Source organism: Pithys albifrons, chromosome 9 (genome assembly GCF_047495875.1).
Source record: "Pithys albifrons albifrons isolate INPA30051 chromosome 9, PitAlb_v1, whole genome shotgun sequence".
Taxonomy (NCBI): Eukaryota; Metazoa; Chordata; class Aves; order Passeriformes; family Thamnophilidae; genus Pithys; species Pithys albifrons.
In genome coordinates, this window is record NC_092466.1 from 8,490,712 (window position 1) to 8,513,924 (window position 23,213).

At 36.9% G+C, this 23,213-nt stretch overlaps 1 protein-coding gene across 4 annotated transcripts in view; it reads right to left on the minus strand.

Annotated features, from left to right (window-relative positions):
* The window catches only part of ATRNL1 (attractin like 1), a 469,005-nt gene that overhangs the window by 390,841 nt on the left and 54,951 nt on the right, over nt 1-23,213 (minus strand). For all 4 annotated transcript variants that reach the window (XM_071563466.1, XM_071563465.1, XM_071563470.1 and 1 more), the window contains exons 7-9: nt 22,636-22,723; nt 10,528-10,783; nt 2,416-2,599 (exon numbers count right to left, since the gene is read on the minus strand). In XM_071563466.1, the coding sequence (XP_071419567.1) occupies nt 2,416-2,599; nt 10,528-10,783; nt 22,636-22,723 (528 nt within the window). The remainder of the gene's footprint in view (nt 1-2,415; nt 2,600-10,527; nt 10,784-22,635; nt 22,724-23,213) is intronic.

The following is a 23,213-nucleotide window of genomic DNA, read 5'->3' on the forward strand; positions in this document are numbered from 1 at the left end:
GGAATTAGCCTGATACAGAATACTTCTGGTACCTACTCAAAAACATGATATTTGGGTTCTACTTGTAGTTAGCAACATAGAATATTTGGAATGAGAAGGAAATAGAACAAGACACTATTTGCAAATTATTTTCAGCTGGTAGTGGAAGAATACTGCTGCTATGAATTGAAAGTGTGATAGGATAGTAAGAACATGCTCCCCATTCAGACTACGGATCTCTTACTTTACCAGTTTTCTACAGCCCCTATGGCCTAATTTACACTAATTGCTACACACTAGGCTCTGCCTTGATTATCCTGCCTTGCAGCTGTCTACAAATAGTTGTTTAGATCACTAAGGCCTAAAGAGACCTACACTGTTCTGGGGAACACTGAAGACTCTCCTCCCCACAGTGGATGTATCACCAATCTCCACCGCAGTTTTTGGGGGCCACTCACTTTTCCACATGTGGCTCAGCCACACTGCCCAGTCCTGCTCCCCACATTGCATATGATGGGGAGGATTTTTTCCCAGAATTTTTGCATATTATGTGCTAAGTTTCATCCCTCCTGGTAAAAGTAACTTTTACTCAAGAATCAGCAGAACTGGAAGTTTCTTAATTTGGCCATGATTTTCACTATTCATTAGCATCACTAATGAAGGCAATCTTGAGAGCTCTCCAACACTTATCAACCCCATGCAAATTCTGCAGGAGTCTCAGCAGGCATTGCACTGCATTCATTATTTATGCACATGCACGTGTGTCTGCAAACATCAGTCCACGTTAACTGTGGTGATGCCAAGCATTGCACACAGTAGCACGATCCCATAATGGTCATGGAAATACCCAGGAGCCAGCAGGTGCTTCCACTCTTTCAGGCCATTATCTCAGCCCACATTGTGCCCCGTTGCCAGCTGCAGCAGCAGGCAAGTAATGCAAAGCTAGGCAGGTATTAGAAACACTGTAATTCCCCATCATGTAATAGAAACACAATTCACACTAGGAATTAAAATATTGCCACCTCACATTCCAAGAAACATAAAGCTTGTTTAATTGATATTAAGAAATGAAAATGTACATGCCACTGAATAAAACAGGTAAACAGCTCTGAATACCAAAACTGAATGAAGCATATGAACCTCTGCCAGCTCAGCCAGAGAACAGAATGAGTGCAAGAGAAACACAGTGAGGGCAAGCATATGCAAGATTAGGAAATCCCATGTACATGGGCAAGAGAAAGACTTAGTTCCAGCTCTTCCTCATACATCACACATCCAGTGGCACACAGTCTGTTACCTCGTTGTGTGTTGTGAATACTGATTATAACATGTCACAGATACAGTAAACAAAGGCCTAAAGATTTGATTGCTGCATATCATTAGCCCATCCTCTGAGCCAGTTTTCAGTCCCATAGTAAAATCCATTTCCAGTGTAAAACTCATGAAACCAATAAAAGACTTGAGTTCTCTACCAGCTGCAGAGATGTCACATTAGTATAGAGTAGATTGGAGGATTCATTAATAGTTTTTATATGAATAATGCATAAAAACATGCCAATTATTATTATTATACTGTTGAACAGATCATCAAAGGATACAATATCACTTTGTTCCAAAAATAGAGTATAATAAGAAAGCATTAAAATTCCAGTGATTTAAAAATACATGAAAAGGAACAAAAAATTCTTGTAATAATGTTTCCAAGTGCCATGAGTTAATGATATTCAGAATCAAGGGCCTCAGTGAAATCAAACCCACATGTTTCCAATATCTGAGAGCAAGTCTCGTGCACTTAAAGTTAAGCCATTAGTGCTCAATACAAATATTAAATTGTAAGAATAAATTGTTCTAAGAAACTGTTCTTGATCTCAAATGACCTCTAAGGTAAGAAAAAACATTTAAGGCCATTTTCTATACAAACATGTAAGTCGCCTTCATAAGTTACAATAAACTTGAGGAACAAGGAATTGACAGAAATAGAAACACCAACAACATTAATAATTAAGGATTCCTACACAATACAAGAAGTTTTTTCTCTTATCTCTGATAATTTTGTGAAAAATAACCTTCCACAGTTTTCTAATTTATATAACAGCCACACCAGTAGTTGATTTGTACCATGTGAAAACAATATACGTGTCCTTTTTCTGCTTCGTGGTTATGTCTGGATAGGAGAACTTTTTCTTAATTTGTAGGACATGCACAAAGCCTCCTCCCTGCCATTCTTTCCATGTTTAGCTCCATTAATGCATTGGCTAAAGTCTGGTCCCTCACTTCAGTTCTTCCACTTTGTTGCAGAGAATATGCTGTTCTGCAGCATACAAAGGATATGGAGGCACCTACATGACTTTACTAGAACCCTACCCTTCCCTACTCTTTATGTTTTCTTTTTCAGTAACCTATAACTTGGTTTTCTACATTCACAATCCAACTTACCATGTCCGAGTATTAACTTCGTATCTGTAAAGATCATCCACCAACCCATATTTATTGCCAGGCAACGCTTTGTATCCACCGTGGACATAAATAGACTTAGTCAGTTCATCATAGACACTTGTATGGCCATATCCACCTTGCACAATTGCTCCTTTAGTTTCTGGTACAAGCCAAGAATTAGACCCTGGAACAGATATACAACAAACAGAGGTTTCAGGCTTACTTCTGCTAAAGCACAGTACCATAAGTTTTAAACATATAAAGTAACTTCCACTATAATTCTAAATACAGCAATAACTAGGGACTTGTTTTAGGGAGTAATTTTATACTGATGTATCAAAATATCTGCAGCTGGATAATGTTGTTAGACAATTATCTGCTATTCTTAATTAAATCACAACTACCTTGTTGGTACAGCTGCCAGGCAGTTTCTCATACTCTCAGCATCTACACTAAACAAACAAACAGAAAAAAAAGCCCAAACTTTTTTGAAAATATGAAATTAGAAGTTATGATTAATTCTCAGCAGAGCTGGTTGATGAGGATTCAGTGCTCCACCTCCCTGAGATGCATCAGGAACACCTGTGCTCAGTCATGGGTAGGTTGGAGTAGCCTGGCAGAAAGGGAACTGCTGTGAGCCACGAGAAACAAAGAACAAAAAGAATGCATGGAGGTGGGCAAACAATTTGGTAGGAACTGTACAATTCTTGAGCTAAAATCAGTTTCCAACTACTCTTAGTTATTTGACTGCAAATATACCTATTCAGTTGCTGAAAACTCGGAGAAGAATAATGTGATAGCAGCTCATTAAACTGGCATTTAAATCCACATTTTGCATCACATCATTAATAACTGCATAGAGACACCAGGTAAAACCATCCACAAGAACTTTTATGACTGAAGAATAAAACACAACTGGAAAATATTTTATCCTAGCAAGAAATAGACAGAGATGCTAAGTGAGTTCTTGCTGCCTGTAGCCCTGAAATGTCTATTTTTTTCCTCCTCCATCTTCCCAGATGATGACATAAATCACAAGAAGAGCAAGCCAGAAGGTATATCCTGTAGAAGACAGCCTGTACAAAAAGACCTTATGATGATTAGGGGCCAGTTCCATGGAAACAATTCACTTACAGCCTACTGAAGATTCTGTCAGAAGAACAGAAAGTATGGACAAGGAAACCCAACACTGAGCAGTCTCCTAACTCTTAGCCTGCATTGGTGCCATTACAGGCTGGCACAAACCACCACACACCTTCCTTCCCCTGACAGCTCCCTTTCCATTGCCATTTTTATCTCATGTTATGTAGGTAGTTTAGATTAACTCTTTTTCCTCCAGATTCTTCTGTTCAGTGAGAAGGCTCATGATTTTCAGTTATTCCTGTTGCTATTGTACTTTCATTAAATGATTTCCAGGCAGTGCCTTTATAAGTTACTTTTTTTTTTTCACTAACAAGTGCTTATAGCAAGTTATCAAGTATAGATTATATGGAAGAATTGTGCTGATTTTTACGTGTATGAATGCTGATATTTGTGTAATACACTATTCATATCTGATCCTGTATATTGACATTATTTTTGTGTAGTGTAATGTAACAAGTACTTTATTCCAATCTCTATGCTGGAATAGATATTATCAATTTATTAAGAAATGCAACTCTGAACAAAAATATCAAATTTGTACCATACATATTACTTTGCTAACAGATTTATTTGATACAATTTATGTAAGAGGTTTGGCAAGGAGTCAGCCTGCAGATACACCTTTCTATTACCAACATCATCTTAATGTATTAATTTAAATAATGATCAGTCCTAAAGATTGGCATATTTGCTTTTTCTGGAAAAAAGATTTCTCCACATAAATTTACACAATGATGTTGATAATATGCATAATAAAAGATTTTGCATTTATATCTGACTGGGGTTTGTACATTTGGGTAGCATTATGGTTTCTGTAGTAATGGTCAGACTTGATGGTCTTCAAGTTCTCTTCCAGCCTAAATGAGTCTATGATTCTATGCAGCATTTAGAACACTATGGCAATAACATTCATATTGCATAACTGTCCATGACTTGCACAGAAATACGAACAGCTCTTCTTTCTTGCAAAATAAAAAACACATGCTATGAATAACTACCTAAATTTGAGAAAAGAGGTCCAGAAACAACTTTCTGAAGTAAAAGTTAAAACACTATTAGTTTCTCCCTCAATTTCCCCTTCTAAACTTTAGCTGAATTTTGAATGCTGAAAGGTATACCTACAGTTTTGACCTTTCACACTTCTTCAGCATCTTGAATATTGCATCATTCAGACAAGAAAACACTTCTGTCTGTATTTAAAGATATTACTGTGCATATGATCTGCTTTTTTAAAGGAACTCGTTTATATGAATCTTCACCTTTTTTTAAACAAAAATTCAATTTTTATTGAAAGCATTTGCATAACCCTTCTCATACTTATCATAGATCTCACAGAGATCCCACTCTATCATTTCTCCCAAAAAGTACTTGATTGACCAAGTCAGTCACGTGAAACTCTGCAATCTCAGCAGCTTTAAAAGTCAGAAAAAGATCTCCATGAATGAACATTCCAGAAATAAGGAAATAGGACTACTTAGGACTACTTCTTTATTATTATTTCCAGATTTAAATTTTAAGTCAGTGTAAAAATAAGATCAAAAGAATTTTGGAAATAAGAATAAAAAAAACATAATAGAAGCTTCTACTTTTCATGTGTAATTTGGCATTTTTTCATCAATATTTGTGAAGTTTTCCAGAGAATTCTACCTCATAAAGTTTCTGTTTAAGAGCTTAGAAAAATTACTGTGATAACTTCCAATAATTAGCTCTCTCATAGGAAAATCACTATGATAATTTCAGATAATTAGATTGACAGAGATCAAGGCACTGGGCAGTTGCAGGCTGCAATACTCTGGTCGCTTTGTCTGACAGAATCCCACCCTCCATGTCCAGCTTTGGCACGACCCTTCCCAGAGACTGACCAAGGGAAAGCAAAAGAGAAAACAGGCAGTTACAAAAACATGGAAACAGAAAAGTGAAAGAGCAGCTCTGAGAGAGAAGCTCAGCTCACTCATTGAATGAGCTGCACTCAGGGTAAGACTCTTCCAAAATTCTCACACACACAGCAAGTGAAACTGCAGGTCCAGTAGGAAACATTTTAAACAAAGCTGGTTGGATATTGCCAAGGAACAGCAACTATAGCACTGACAGTAAAGAGCAGAGGGAGGAGAGGCAAGAGCCAGAGAATTACAGAACTTAACCTCACCTCAGTAATATGCAAAGGTTTAGAACAAAGGCTTTGGGTGTGGGGTTTTAGGTTTTTTTAAAGACAAATAAAAAATCGTGAAATGGTGGGAAACTGTTTCACTGGACAATATAAATGTTCCAAACCATTTATATCACCTGTAGCTAAAAAAAATTATCTACAGAAGGAAGAGTAGGTGTTCTCAGTATTTAGGCTTCTGTAATGTCCTTACTGTAGTGCCACAATGGGAAATTAGTAGGTAAATCACTATGATGGAATGAGATTTGGGCACTGAATGACAAACAGCAGTGAACAACATTGAGAGGTGCTGAGATTACAAGGAGGATCAGAATTGGTGCTTTGTATGACTGCCACAAATATAAGGAGTAATAAATGCATAAATTTAGACTCTATTGATTCACAAAAGAAAGAACTATAAGTTCTTGGCTACCAGAAAAAGAACGATAAAAATTCCACATTATCTTAAAGGCATTGCACACTGGGATTAGCAACAGAAACTTCTATAAATTGGAAGCTCATCAGCTGATAGTGACTGAGCAGAATGAGTAGGAGCACTGTTTCATCAGAGAAAGTCTATAAACCATTAATGACTTTCTTGTGGATGCAGTACAGGAGTCACTTTAACTACATACCAAGTGAGGTATTCCTAATAATATAGAATTAAGCACTGGTGAAACCTCACCTAGAATATCTCACAGATTTTTCTGATCATTCATGTTCAGGGGAAATGAACTCCTTGTGGAAAAAGTACAGAGATGAACTATTAGAATGGCAGTAGAATAGATGAGGTTACCTTAATCAGGCTTGCAGAAGGGAGGACCTGTATCTATAAATATAATTCAAAGAGAATTCCAGGGAGATGAGCTACAAGTGAATATAAAACAGGTCATTGATAAAGGTGGGCTATGAAGTAGAATATGCCGAGTGACTAAAATAATAACCAGTTTTCCAATGACACTGTGCACAAAACTTGAACTCTTTTAAGATTAATCCTCATAATTTTTGAAATAAATTATAAAATATGGTGTTTAGATTTAAAAAAATTATTTTAATGTCCGAGGTAACAAATTCCAGGCTTTTGCTTGCAAGAAGTTAATCACATCCAAAGGTCTAACATCATTCCATCATCAAAGAATGCCAAACAAATTAGACACAAAAGCCTTTTTTTTCCCAGTTCATTTCTTTGTATGAAATTCATTAGGACTATCAAATCAAGGAAAATTCCAAATCTGAGCAATAATCCTTTCATCACTCAAAATAGAAACACTGAAATCAGATTTTGAGATAAAGTTGTTTCTAAAAATGAGGTTTGAAATAATAATAATGCCGTAGTAAATCCATACATTGGCCTGGTCTGCCCTTACCATGATACAACCCTCAAATAGATCAGGTTAAAAAAAAAAAAAAAAAAGTCCAAGCACCACCTTAGTGTCATCTTCACTTCATTGAAGTGACTAACTTTAAAATTTTTCAAGCAACCATGAAACTTATGCTAAGTTACAAAAAAAAAAAAAAAAAGAGGCCATAGTATGTCACAGGGCCATTTCTTTTTACGTTCTTGTAAATTAACATTTTTAGTCAAAAGCAGTCTATAACCTACTTCTAAAGTCAGACAAATATTCAGCCTAAAAGACCAAGTGATATTCTGCTAATCCAAAGAAATCTCTGCCTTGGAAAGAAACAAAATGAAGTCACAGAAAGCTTATGCAGAAGTTTCTTAATATATAATGAGCCTCTATGAATCTCAGCTAAAACAAAACACCGTTATTATATTCACCTTGAGACTCACATTGAGACTCTTCGAAGGTTTATGAGGTATTGCTAACCTAAAGGGAAATAAATTCTCCTGGGGAGTAACCCAGAAAAGCTTTATGGCTCAAGTTAGTTTAATCCTTCACATAATTCCCATCTCAGGATTTATTGGTTCCTCGAAAGTCGTAAGTGCAGCTACAGCAAGAAAGGACAACAGGAAGCCCTTCTGCTCCTGCAGCAACCACCATACCTTTGGAGTAGAAATAAATTCATGAGCTTCTACATGGGGAAAGTCTGCCTACAAACCAGGTCTGATTATGCCAGAATTTATTTTACTTTGATAGAAATCACGTTCTTCCCTAATCAGACAGTGTCAGAGAAGTTTTCAGACCACGTGCACCTTTGATTGACGTGTTTTGTTAGCAAGAACTACATTCCCATCTGAGAAGCCTGGGAATCCACTAATCCTTAAAACTTCTTTAGATATTCTTAACCAGACTCCATGGAAGTCAGGGTCACAGTAACTAAGGGCTTCAGCACCAGAATTCCATGGATCAAGTTCATCAACAGAACTGGGTCACGAGAAGGTTTAGTTCATACTAACCAAAGGTTAAGCTGCCTCTTTCTATGCCCCTTTCTTTTAGTAGGCATATGGTAAATGCTTTCAAAATAGCCTTCATTAGGATTAAAAGCCATGACTGATAACATTTAGAAAGAATAAAGCAGTACAACCTGAAATGTTAAGGTATAATACATTTCTAAAGCAGAGAGAGAGAGAAAATTGGTTCTTATTTTTCTTTCCATAATGTTACAAGCCCGAATTTAGATGAAATTTTCTTTCCTATTCAGGTGAGTTCACAGCAATACTTCTGTCACTCCTGTGTCTTAAGTTTGGGTTCTAAACTGCTAAAGTCCCCCCAGAAAATAGCCATTCTTGGTTTGAACCACCATCGGAATTTTGTGGTTAAAAATGTTCCTACAGCTGCAAAACTGTAGATAAATGCTACACTTGATCCAGAATTCAGGAAAATTTACCACAAAATTCAACTAAGAGAGGAGGGAAAGAAGGAAAAAGGTAAAATGAAATATGAGAATTATCCACAGCAGAAGTGGTTGAGTTCCAGCACACAGACCACGTCCTGCAAAGCCCCAAATGACCCAATAACCCAATCCTTCATCAGAGGAGTAAACTCACTGGAATCAAGAAGTTTCCACAGTAATACCCTATATTGTTACAAGTTTCTTTTATATTTGATCCAAGGAAAGCACATTTTCTCTAAAAAAACTAAATTTCTCACTAGCATATGATAAAAACATGATCTCAAAAATAGGCATGAATGTTTGAGAATAACTGAGAACAAAAATAACTGACAGAGAAGGGCTTTCTCTTACTCAAAGTTTGTCATCATGGTAGGAACAGTTTGGGGGGTTTATTTTCTTTGTTTCTGAAATATATGCTTAGTTACAGTCTGTTTTATTAATCCCCTACAAACAGAGTTGCAACATTAAAAAAAAAATTGAAATAGGAACAAGTTGTCCATTTCAACCATAAGGCCATCAATAAAATCAGCCAGGCAGAAAGTTTTACACTACAAATCATGTTCCCTTCTTTATAATTAAACTAACCACGATAATAGGTGAGAATAAAACTGGTACTTCTACTCCATACTAAATAAGCTGCATGTGAAGAAGCAAATAATTTAAAGTTCCAGCAGACATTACAGCGAATGAGCACAAAGAAAACTAGAACAATATATTGTTGTCTCCAAAGAATTTAAAAAAAAAAAATCATCTCTGGTAGCTTAAAAACCAACTTTCCAAAATTAAGGTTTTACAAAAATATGGTCTTTAATGGTTTTTTAATGGTTATTAATTTAAAAACAAAAACAAAACAAACAAACAAAAAACCCAACAACAAACCTGTCTTTAAAATCTTAGAATACTGTTGTGAAACATCATCTAAGACTAGAATTTTATTGTAGTTTTTATGCAATTCAGTTGAAATTGTTCAGTGTGGATAAAGCACATCATAGTGCTCTACCTCTTGTTCTCATCCCTTTTATCCTTTTTCAATATTGTTTTAAAATTTCAACGCTGCCATCAAAAATTATTCCAGGGGGAATAAGAACCTTCTGAATTCTGAAGGGATTTCCCCAGACTATAAATCTGCTTTAAAACTGTTTATATACACAGGCATACACAAAAAGAAAAAGTTAAAAGAAACAATTACATGTTGAAGCATAAAAATTGGTTTTAAGTGTTACTTTGAAATCCTGTATTATGCATTCTGTGATTGCTTAAAAACTGAGAGACTCAGATCAATTATATAGCAAAAAAAGGAATCAAAATAATTAGGAGAGGATTATAATTCAAATTAGTGGGCAAATAAATATTCTTTCAAATGTTTCAGAAGGTGTAGATTTTCAAGCTTATTCCATAGAAATAATATCTTAGGTGTACCATGTATATGATAAAAAGATTTCTCTTGGTTTATTTAATTCTGGAGTATAAAATCACACCTTGGAACAGCTTGCAGTTTACAAGGGGAAACCCAGACAGGGCAGATTATTTATAGAAAAATAGTTTCATTTCTAATTATTTCCTCTAATGGCAACATGTACACACTGCAGAGAGAACCCTTTCTACAATGACGAACTAAGCTGTGATATTAAAAAAGGAAATCTCAAGGAAAAATAGTAACATTAAAGAACCTTTGAAATAACAAAATTACTGATGGTTTTGCTCTTCTACTGTGTGGTAAAAACAGTAAGTCTGTGTTCAAAAGCTGACTTTCATCACAAAAATGACCACTGCATAGCAATTCTGGTTTCAATTTTTATCCCCTTGAGTGTATCACAACCATATACACAACAACACATAGAAAAAGTCTTGGTGCAAACACGTATGAAATGCTATTGCTCAACAAGAGATCTGCTCTACATAATTTGAAGAGGAAATGAGGATGCTTTATTTATTTTGTAAAATACATCTTTTCCTCTCTGAAAATAGGAGTGATACTGACTTTAAAAAATAGTGCTTTATCAGTACATGATAAAAGTCATTGGACTCACTGATGTAATATTCTTGCACGATGCTTGTGTAACCATATATGGAGGAATATCCAAAAATTATAATCATAACCACATCTCTGCTGTCCAGCTCCACTATGTGTGCTGAGTGCCCCTCCACAGCATATTGCTGGCCATGCACAAGCACTGCAGGAGTTCTGCTGCTCCACGTTTGGCTGTGGATGTTGAAAATCCACAGCTCATCCGTAACATTGCCATTATTGGTTTCGATTTTGCCTCCATACATGTAGATGTCTTCCTGTAAAAATTGGGAGGGAGAGAGGAGAAAGTAAATAATGGATTACCCAGAGATAACATCTGAACTGCAAGCTCCTGTGCTGTGCAATATTTCATAACTGAGCAATCTGATTTAAATCTTCACATTTAATCTTACATTAGCCAGCTCGATATCAGACACTAATCCCAGACAATGATATTTAAACTAAACCAACAATGATAAGGAGTCTATTTCTCTGAAAAATAAACCCAGCCATGAAAATGACACCAAAATGAATCTCAAACAGATTACTTCAACCAGAAAACCTTTAATTACATGCCTCTCCTAATTCATACGGCAGCATTCTATTTTAAAAAAGCTAAACAGAAAGGATATTACATTGTTTTCTTAAGGAACAGTTCACAAAAATAAAATGGGATTTTCCACACAGAGTCTATGGGGATTTCCATCAGCATGTGCACAAGAGAGCACATCCTCTTGACAGCAAAGTAACTTCAGTCCTGAGAAAATTCACAGCCATCAGAACCCAAAGAAAAGGGACAATGTGTGTATGGGTTGGAAGAGACCTTAAAGACCATGTTGTTCCAACCCCCTTGCCATGGACAGGGACACCTTCCACTATTCCAGGTTGCTCCAAGCCCCATCCAACGTGGCCTGGAGCACTTCCATGGATGAGGCATCCACAGCTTCTCTGGGCAACCTGTGCCAGGGCCTGACCACCCACACAGGAAAGAACAGTTTAAAGCCATTCCCCCTTGTCTCAACACTCCATGCCCTTCTAAAAGCTCCCTCTGCAGCTTTCTTGGAGCCCTTTCAGGTACAGGAAGGTGTGATAAGGTCTCTCCAGAGCCTTCTCTTCTCCAGGCTGAACAGCCCCAACTCACTCAGCCTGCCCTCTTGGAGAGAGGTGCTCCAGACCTCTGCTCGCTCAGTCCTCTGGCCTCACTCCAACAGGACCATGTGCTTCCTAAGCTGGGAGCCCCAGATGTGGACACAGTGCTCCAGGTGGGACCCACAGGAGAGGAGCACAGGAGCAGAATCCCCTCCCTTGACCTGCTGGCCACACTGCTTTTGCTGCAGACCAGGATGCAGTTGGCAACCCTCTCGAGCACATTTGCTAAAATCAAACCCTTTCAGTTCTTCCTAAGGGATGCAAAAGAGATTTTACAGTCATCGTGAACCATATACCTCAAAGAGCAATGCCATCTGTTCTGGAAAGTAAGGAATGATTTACTTAAATATTGACTGAAAGCAAATCCTACTAAATGTCACTTTGTCTAGAGTTGCAAACCAAGGAATCCAAAGTCAGAGAACAAATTCTAGCTTGCTGGCTTCACAGAGTTGCCCAAGGACAGTTTATATTTGGCAGGAAAATACTGTCTCTGGTTCTGAGAATGATCCTTAGTCTTTGCTAGGACACAACAGAACCAAATCCCATTTGCATGGTGTTTGCACAGTTGGCACTTGCCTTCTGCATACTGCCATGTAATACTCTGGGGCTTACCCTAAATGCGGTCTTACTAGGTTTAAATTAAAAATAAAATAAAATAATAAATAAAAAGGAAGCTGCAGGTTTGCACATTTGTCTTGGCATGATACTGAGCATCAGAAAAAGAGGCTGAAAGATAGACACTGCCTAAGAAGTTGTTATCAATCATCCAGAAATTTCAGATTTATTGAACTGATGGGATCTAAAAAGAAATGTAAACTGCATTGCATTATCATCATGCACATCAACAAAGATGAACTCTTGAGTGATGATGAACAGGCAGGTATGTCAAATCCTGGTGATCAGTGGAATGACAGTCTATTTAATCCAGCAAAACAAAGGCTTGCAAGGGTTATGATGCTGTCCATATTCCTGTGGCTGATGGTAACAGAGCCCAGAACAGTAAGAAAAGCTTCCTCATTACTCAGAGACATTAGTCAGCAAATGACTGACCAAAATGTCTGACTGTCAAGAGTACACTTGAAATTTCTGCAAGATTTTGAACTATTTTTTACTTGAGGCCAGTGAACATTTCTCCATTTGGAATTGAAATCATTCCTAAGAAGGGATACTCTGTGTTACCAATTAGTTTGGACTGGTGGTATTTGAACAAAAGATGTTCACATCCTTCAGTAGGAATTTGCAGTAGGATTAGAGAGATATATCTCTGAACCCATATTCCTTTCCTATGAGATAAAACATCTCTGAACCCATATTCCTTTCCTCTGAGATAAAACATTCCAAAGAGCTTGACAAAGACCCACGAAAGCTGAAGGAGGCTGTGCACTGATCCAAAGGAATGGCTTGAACAAATATTCTTCTTGAAAGTATCCTCTATGGCTTATTCATTACACCACTACATAGATCTCAAAAGTTAAATCAGCATCACTAAAATAGTAGACTACTTATTTTTAAATGCAAATCTCTGACTACATGTAAAAGAAGGAGCTAATTAAGGAGTTCCTGGTGTGTATAAGTGCATCTAAAAAAAATATTTCTGATGCTGAGGAAAGACACTTTAAAAAGAAAAGGTAACCTAAAAAGCTGTGAACTTTTGAAACAATTACTCAGACTGCTGACAATAAGAAACTCCTCCTCACAGTTTTGCTTAAAAGATTCAAAGTTCAGATAAAAGAACACTTCTGTGAGCAGCAATCTCTGTAAGTGACACAGCAGATCCTATACACGAGAATATTCACAGAGAAAAAGAAAAGAAAGTCATGACAAGTGCTTTATCAACCACAAAAACATTTAACTAAGTTTTGCTAAGGGCTATATATGAGATTAAGAATATCCCAGTGCTGTGGAAAAATACTTTAAAAGCTAGTGATGATCTCTGAACATGAAAAAAAATTGACTGAGAGATCAAAGTCAGTAGGAAAAACACAGACCTAAAATTAACAAATGTTACCAGCACAGTTATACAGGACAAAACTCAACATCCTCAGCACATAGAGAGAGATGTTTATTTGAAAAGCCTTATCAGGAAGGGATTATCGAGAGGATACAAATGCAAATGGTCCTAAACACCCCAAAGGTTGTGATAGAAAAGGAATCCCCTTATAAACTTACACTACCTTTATAAAACACTTATAAACTGGGTATAAATGAAGGTATACACTAAAGGTGAGGCTTTCTGGCAGACACAATACACAAGACATGGAGTTTAAAGAGTGCTAATATACAAACACTGCTGACCTTTAAATTAATTATGCGTAGTAGATATTTGTTTATATTAAGATTGTGTAACACAACAGGGCTGCAAAGTAAAATAAAAACAACAATAAAATTGAGATTCTATCTAAAATTAGTGCAGAAAAAGTGTGAAGAATCTTGCCCAGGTGAAAGATCTTAAAAATTGTACTGCTGGGCCTAAAAGAGAGGGAAGGCCAAGAGGCAGATTTGGCCAAAGAAGAGAGAACAAAACAACAGGCAGATAAGCACAGAGAGGACACAAGGCCTCCAACACATTCAGTTTTGATACCACATGTCAAAAGCAACACCTTCAATCAGAGTGGCAGACAGTAAAGTTGAGCATTTACTCAACAAATTAACCTTGATTATTTTAGATATACTACATACATCAATAACACCATCTAAGAAGTTACAGAAACCTATAAAGACCTTGTGGGTTTTAAATGAAGATGTCATATAAATTTCATCATATGCAAATCAAAGTATATAAAATTACATTCAGAATTCCTGCTCAGTGGGGAATTCCAACAAAAATGAGAAATTTCTTCCTGTAAACTGAGCAGGCAGACAGTTCCCTGAGAGATGACATTCCCACCTACAATCCCATCAGTTTGTGCCTTGGCAATGGAGCTTCTGTTACCTTCAATGGAACCAAAACTTTCCAATAAGTGTTTCCATTCTCTCAAATCACATTTTTTCCCCTGAGAAAACTACTACAGTGGAATTTTTTGATGAATCATAATGATAAAGAAAGGTGACAAAGATCTATGACCTGTAAATATTTGCCTGTGCAATGTGGGCAGAGAGGATGGCAGCTGAGGACAGGAATGGCAAGATAAAGGGCAGGATTTGAACAAAATAGTTAAATCACATTTCTCAAGAGAGGAAGAAAATATTCATTTGATCTAGTATTTCTCTTATAGAGTGATGATTGACATACACATTTCAACCAGCCAAGATAAGGCCAAGAGAATAATTCAAATACAAGAGAAAAAGCAAATTGTCATAATTTGAATGCCTGCTGGGGGGATCAATACAATTTACAGCAGTAGAGTTCCTCTTAATTTCTTCATCTTATTGATGTCATCATCATCTTTGGAGAGTATGTTTGTTAAATAACCAAATAATTCAAATAAAATTAAATGCCTGGTGGGAGAGGGTAAATAAGAGAGAGTCAGATTCTTCAGAGTTTCCCCGTAAACAGACCAAAGGTGATGGACACAAACAATTACAAGAAATTCAATTTAAATGTAACAAAAAACATTTCTTGTTTTTTAATAGGGTTGGTCAAGACTGGAACAGGTTGCTCAGAGATCCTGTGGAATTGAATAACCTTGGAGTTATTCAAAACCCAGCTGGAGTATGTGTGGAACAACCTGTGTAGTTGACCCTGCTTTGAGCAGAGAGGTTGGTCAAGATGGTCTCCAAAGGTCCCTTCAAACCTCAACTATCTTTGTGAGTTTGTGAAAAACAAATTCTTAATGCAGGCCCAACTTTAGAGAGCCTCTTATTTAATTTTATATTACAGGCAACAACAAAAAATAATCCATTGGGTGACCATGAACAATATCCAAATTGTAAAAGTAAAAATACTTCTCTTAAAAACAACAACAACAAAATCTGAAAACATTCTTATTTAGTGTGACTAAACTGGCGCAGATGACATAAGAAAAATATAAAGTTCTGATAAACAAATGACAATTGGTTTAGCAATCTGAACTCTGTAATTTGAGAGCAAAACTCTTTTAGAAGCCTCAGAGAGAATAAAACCTTACACTGTGCATTTATCTGTGAGTAACCATTAGAAAATATGGCAATTTTTGCATTTGAAACTCTTAAAAACTGGAAAAAGTAACTCACAGACTTCTCAGAAAGTAAATGAATATTTATTTCTAATAGAGGTAAAACAATAAAAATTTGCAAAAATGGCCAGTGATCCAGGACACTTTGTTTCAGCTGTCTCATGTTCCTGATTTCCAAGGCCATGTACTTGTAATTCCTGAAAAATCATGCCCCAACAGTATCACCTTGATTTTGCATAATGGTTTAACAAGTCTTCAAATCCCTTGACAGAAGAGCCTTTTACAGTGAGAAAAAAATGAAACAGAGCAAGGAGGATTCTCAAGGAGATCACCGAAGGAGCAAGGAGGAGCATCCACTTGTCTGTTCAGTCCCAATCAATAGACTGTACAGCAAAGCAGAGTAACTCTGGTACATCCTTCACACTGAACCTGAACAAACAGGCAGCCAAAATCATTAGTTCCTTTGACCTTGGACCGGTTGTCTTCTCCCACTATATCTCAGGGTTAACATTGATTTTGTATTTCATATAAATGCAGTAATTCAAGTCTTCTAAAACTTCTTGTATTTTCATTCCTTAGACTTTACAAGTGTTCTCTTTCCCTAAAAGAATAATACTTATCAGCTGCTCTGACTGTACCTGGCAATGGCACACTGTTATGCAAATCCTGCCTGCATTCCAAAAGAATCTTATCTGGTAGTTACCACTAAAAAATGTATAAAGAAAATGCAACAAAGGGGTAATCCTTTTCTAATGAATTGGAAGCAAATTAATCACATTAAAATAACCACATGATTTTCATTTTGTATTTCTTAACTGTATCATGGCTACACACAAATGAGTTTTCATTCTTAATTCTTATATAAATCCAAGCTGTTCTTGAAGAATTGGCCAAAGAAATGCTACTCACAAACCACATGAACAGTCATTCCCTCTTTTCTTGAAACGAGACTATTAATCTTTTTTCTCTCATAGACTGTATCCACACATTAGTATATAAATTAAGTTGATGTAAATTAACAGGACTTGTTCTCTATATTTTCATCTGAAATTTCTAAGAGTTTAGTCAAGCCTGTACATCATAGAGAAATTTCTCAGGTTTTTTTCTAAGCAAAATATAAGTAAGTCCCAAAAAATATCCTCTGGCAATAAGTCATCTATCACAACCCTGTTTTCTGCATTCAACATGTACCACCTGGTTAGGACTGTCTAATACCTCCTCTACCTTTCCCCAAACTGTTCTCTCCTTTAATATGGTAACAATATCAAGAACATTTTATATGTTATATCAAAAGAAAAAAATTAATTCCATTACTACTTGATCCCATAATCCTCCCATTAGATCAGGACTGATGGACTGGAAAACAATCTTCACTTTACTCTTCCTCCTGCAGTCTGACTTATTAAGCTTAACTTATTGTGAAACTATTTCCTCACTGAACAAAAACCTGACCAGCTACATGAGAAGCATATTATAACCCAAGTTCCCAGCAGGACCAGGATCAAGTTCAAGACTGCACATACTGCAGCAATTTGTATGTCAGAAGGTTAACTGAACCAGGAGTGCTGCCACCTTATTTCTTCATTATTTGCAGTTTTCCACATGGTTGCTGGGTATACTTAAAGTTTTAATTAAGCTGACTATACTTGGACTTCACTCTCAAACCAATTGGAATAAAATTTTGTAACAACAAATGAAAGATAATGCACTTCTACAGAAAGAACCAATTTCTTGATAAATTAGGTCCACTTAATGGAAGGGAACTCTGAATAGGCTTTTATCCAACTACATGCAAAAAGTGTATGACAGCTCATCTTCCCTCCTCATATTTGTGAGCTCTGTAAATCAGAATTAGAAAGCAAGTTGTGCATAAGATGTAATTAAAAGTCATAAAACAATAAAACTGTGCAAATTGGTGGTACAACCTACTAACACCTACTAATAGAACAGGGGGAAAATACTTCTACTTTCCTAGTGCTGTTCCAGTTATACTACAACAGCCAACAAAACTGGCATTAAAAGAATAACAGTAAACCAATCGGTGAAAGATTTTATCTCGCTCATATTAAAGGAGGAAAAGTTTTTACTTTCTTTTGCTTTGCTGATGCTAGCTTTTGATAAAACTAATAAAAAATACCAGAAGATATATACAGACTCAACATCAATACCAATTATTTGGGAAAGGAATAAAAGCAATTACCCTTTCTTAATAATTAAGTTTTAAAAGCGGAAATAACCTTCATAAAACTTCAATGAGTTTCATTTAATTCAGCATGTATAAAATGGTCTGTATACTGTAAAATATCTTTATTACTACTACTACTGCCTCCTGACATTCGATCCCGTCAGATCTCGGAAGCTAAGCAGGGTCAGCCCCGGATTAGTACTTGGATGGGAGACCTCCTGGGAAATGCCGGGTGCTGTAGGTTCTAGTCCTGAGGACTTCACTGGCACTGTCCAAGCTCGCTCGGCCGTGGCAGATGAACCTCAGAACTTAAATGGTGGGGCCAGTTCTGCGCACGCTGAGCCTCACCTAAAATCCACTGTGCAGGCTGGAAGGGCACACCCACGTGGGGACAGCCCTGCCCAAATCTTCGTTCTCGAAGTTTGGCCATACGTTGCATACGTTACTACTGCCTACCTGCCTCATTGCTATTGGCAGCCTCAAAGGAGACAAATCTCAAAACCCAGTCTTCCTTCCACTGCCTTGGGACAAGCAGGAACAGTTTAATTACAAGGCCAAATTCTGTGATACAACCACAAAGTCACTGCTGAGTAAACCTCCAACAGTGACCACATCCACACCTTGTAGGCAACTCCCTCTCTACTTGATTCCAGGGAATTAATATTTTGCAATTTACTCTCCAACTCCCTACCTAGTCAGTCCAGCAAAGCTGTTTGTGCTTACTTCAAAAACCTCACAAGTCATTTCCTCCACTCTCTTTATAATCCTATTTCTGACACAAATTAGTTCAAAGTGTTGATCTTTTCAGTGTCCAGATGCCTGGAATTAGACGCAATTTCTGGGATACAGCAGAACCAATTGCAAACAGAGATAAGTAACACCTTTCCAATAACCAGCCCAAAGAAGCGCTGAATGTAATACAGCCTAAGAGTTTAGTTGGTCCAAAAGCAAGAGCACTTCAATACTCACTCCTCTACAACTTCATAAAAAGCCTGAGTCACTTATAACCACACATCAGTGGAAGTCTTCTGATTTTTTTCTTCAGAATAAAGAACGGTACTTCAGTTTTAACTAAAGAAGCTTTCTGAGGGAAATGGGCACAGTAACTTCTTTCATTCATTCTCCACAATCACAGGGTTTCAGTTTTCACCTTGCACCACAATCAGGCTCTGCACTCTCACTCCAGCCTAGCACCAGGCTTTGAAATCTCAGGAGATCAAGTCAAAAACTTAATCTAATTTCTTCTTTGTGGATATTTTTTTCTCTAAGCCATAAAGGAAATGTTACACAATTACTAGTACACAGCTCCAAACGCAGCTCAGAGCTGCCATCTCTAGGTGTTGTGTTCTACTACTCTTCATTCAAAACTATTTTTCTGGTTTTTCAAGGGACCAGAGATCTGAAAAGTTAAAAACATCAAAAGTTTATCCTAACAAGGTAATTTCAGAACTTAATGCAGAAGGATGTACTTTTTCCTCTAGAAATTTCTTCATCTTGCATGATCAGCTCCTTTTGGCCCATGTAACTTTTGACATTTGACATAGTCATTAGTACAATAAGTATATTAGTTAATTATTTCATTACTTCATTATTAGTGAATACTAATGGATAATTAACATGTGTCTTCAACAACAGCATCTTTGCTACACACTTGCTTATGGCTTTTATTATTATCAGCAAGAGCAACATTTCCTCACAGGTCCAAAGAGATTTCTGAATTAACACAGCTCTATTATATTTAATATTTGCTGGTAAAACCAATTCTCAAATAGTTACCCTTTAGTCTGGAATGTCTTAAGAAAGTATTAGCTCCATCAAATAAAAAGGTTAAATGATATTTTAAGCCTTTATTCTGAACTGCTAAGTGATACATTACTTGAATGTTTTTCAACCCAAAGGTCCACATTTTACAAGAACTGTAATAACCAAAGATACTGGTCAGAAAGATGTGACCTTTCAAGGAACAGATAATACATTAGTAATGAATCAGGGAACTGACAAGAAAAGCAATTTGTGAGTTGATGTTGGGGCATCTACAGGATGTAGTTGGTGTTACTGCTGAAAACACCTCTACAATATTAAACATGCCAAGTACAGATTCAACATCTCTGGAAGAACAACAGATGTCAGGAAAACAAAACAAAATAAAATATCCACCCACGCCTTCAATTCTGCTTAACTTCCCAGGCCATGCTGTATAAAGGGAAGACACAACAGAAAAAGAAGCTAAAATGTACAACTAAAAGGGTAAAAATCTTTAATGACAATATGAAGACATTTTAAGGACATCTGCTCAGATCACAGGAATGCTTCCTATTTAAAAAAGAAAACAAAATTTTTCATTATAAAGAACAAAATAAATAAAGCTTAACTTAGGAGAAGGATAGTGCAGAATTAGAAGAAATCAAGATTTTTCAAAATAAACGTTCAAAAATTCCAACAGATTCAAACAGAAACACACATAAAGGCAAGCTATGAGACACCTTAATGAGCTGCTCTCAGAATTTATATATAAAGTACTAATGCATCATTTTTCAATGCATTAGCAATACAGCCAACGAGATACTTTGTGGTGCCAACAGACAGTCTGAAGGACGAGATAAAGCCACAGCAATAAAATTATGTTAACTTCCCCACATGAGTCCTTCATGGTAGATTTTACAGATATTTCCATAGCAAAAATTAAAAACAGAAGGTTAAAATAGTGGGGGGGAACCAAACTGGGAAAAAAAGAAGGCACCAGGAGCAGTTCTGAAGTAATTTAAGAATAGAACAGCTGACCTTTGACTGTAGTGTGTACATTCCTGCTTAAAAACATGTCCATACCAGAAGACTGATAAGGAAGAGGCAGAAAGGACAGAATTCAGTGAATAAAACAGACTGAAGAAAATTCTATGAACTTGTGAAAAGGGAAGTTACATCTTGCAAATCGTTGGCTTTTGCTGAAGGAAACGTGTCAAGGTCAACTTGACACATTTGCCTAGAATTTCCAAAAGATGCTTTGCAATGTTACTCATCCCCTAAAGAAACTAAGATGCTCGGGGAGAAGCAAGGCAGATAACACCAGGGTAAGTAAATCAATAAAGTTGGAGGAAAAAAGCAGTTCTTAAATGAATAAGAGTCATTAGGGATGGCCCACAGAGATCTGCAACTGGGATTTGTGTGTTCAACATACTGAAAAACAAGTTGGCAGGGGTGTGAGAGGAGAAACAGCAATACTTTTTGACAATTCAGTGTTACTCAAAACAGCTGAGACAATGGTCAGAAGCAAAGAATTGCAGAAGAATCTGAATGTGCAATACAAGACCAAAGACAAGGGTAAATAAATGTTCATTTTTCATAAGTATGAAAAAATGCATGTGGGAAAAAACAATTTTAAGTCTGTACATCCAGGGATGGGTTTTGAATTGACCTGAATGAGAACTTGAGGTTATCACTGACAGTTCTGTGAAAGTACCAGTTTAAAGCCAATAGCAGATTTTCAGAAAGCTAAAATACCCTAAAGAGTTAATAGGAAAATTTAGACTGCAATTCTATAATGTCAACATCTGAGGTAAGAATACACTAAAGACTGTCATTTCCCCTATCTCAGAAGGGATATAACAGAATTAGAAGACATAGAGGTAAGACACAATGTTATCCAAGGCATGAAATATCTTCCTTACAAGGATTATTAAAAACACAAGGAATTTTTAGCTTGAAAAAGAGATGATAGGGAGGATGTGATGGACTTAAAGAAAATCACAAGTATTACAGAGAAAGAAGATGGAGAATAAAAAGTGGGGATTATCAAAATTAAACCAGCTAGTACCAGTACTCAAAAAGGTGGTATTTCTGAAAAAATTACACTGGAATTCTTAGGTCTGGGATGACATCAACGTAAAAATAAATATAAGGTCCAAAAATTTGGAAAAAAATAAAAAGCATGTATTCATATATTTTCACTAAAGTACTACCCTATTTTAGGAAATCCCAGCTGCAAACTAGGACAGTATTCTGAGGAAGCTGCTATATGTTCCTGTCATTTTTCCTTATATTCTTCCCTAGGCATTCACTGTTACCCAGTTCTCAAGACATGTTACCAGGAAAGATGAACCCTCTGGTCTGACCTGATGGAATCCTTTTTGTCCTTCCGTGCTGGGGGTGTTGTATGCAAACAAAAGAAAATTTGTGGTACAAAGTCTGTACTTCTCTGTCACAGTTAACAAGTTTGTCATCATGTGTAACTTGTCTCCCCGAAGGCCCCCTCAGGCAGATGTTGCAGCCTTCTCTCCAGTCCTGTATCCCTGTGCTCCCAACCACATTCCCTGAATATTCCTGGACCTGGGTCATCGCTTGCTGTGTCTTGGGGTGGCCAAAGGAACCTGAAACCAGCACTTGGATCTGCCCACTGGGCTCAGCCCCTGGGGATGGTGCCTGGTCAGCAAAAGCACTGCCCACAATCCCCATTTTATCACACACACACCTGGCAGGGTTAGCTCTGAGGGGTCATGCTCAGCTAAGTGACTTAGATCTATTGCACAATTTCTTTATCAAAAATTGTGCAATACATCTCTAAGTACTGGAGAAAACACGAATACAAAATTTTTAGGGATTAGAAATTAAATTCTCTTCAAAAATCTATGTTCATGGGGAGTCATTTTAAGATCAATGACAGCACACACAAACAAATTGATTATATAGAACACTGAAAAGTCCATACCTGATATAAAGCAAGAGTGTGTCCATATCTCTGGAGTGGCCCTTTGGATACAGGTACTACATTCCATATACTGCTTTCCAAATTGTAGCTAGAAGAGAAAGAGAAAAGTAAACATTTTTCATCTGCAGAGAAATAGAGGGGCTTGTATGTCCAAACTAACTTGTCTGGCAGACTTGGTCAAGTCTGGTTACCTGTCATATGGTGGCTTGTCAGCAGCAGTAACACGATCTCTGTTAATTATCACAACTGTGCACTAACTTGTGATAGTGTACTACACGTTCATCAAGCAAAACAGGAGCAGCTCTTTAAGTAACCCATCAACAAACCCAGAAAAAGGAAGACTAATAAAAATCCCCAGACTTATAAGAAAGCTGAAACTGGGCTGCTGATCCCACTGTTATCAGATGTGCAAAAAACTCACCCCACTGAACTGCTCATGCTATGTGTTTTTGCCCTACTTTGCAGATTGACTGCTGAGCATCCTCTTAGCTATGTAGTTGATTTTAAGTTCCATTACATTTTAATTAACAATTATTCCACTAATGCATTAACACACAACAAGACAGAAGAGAGGTAAA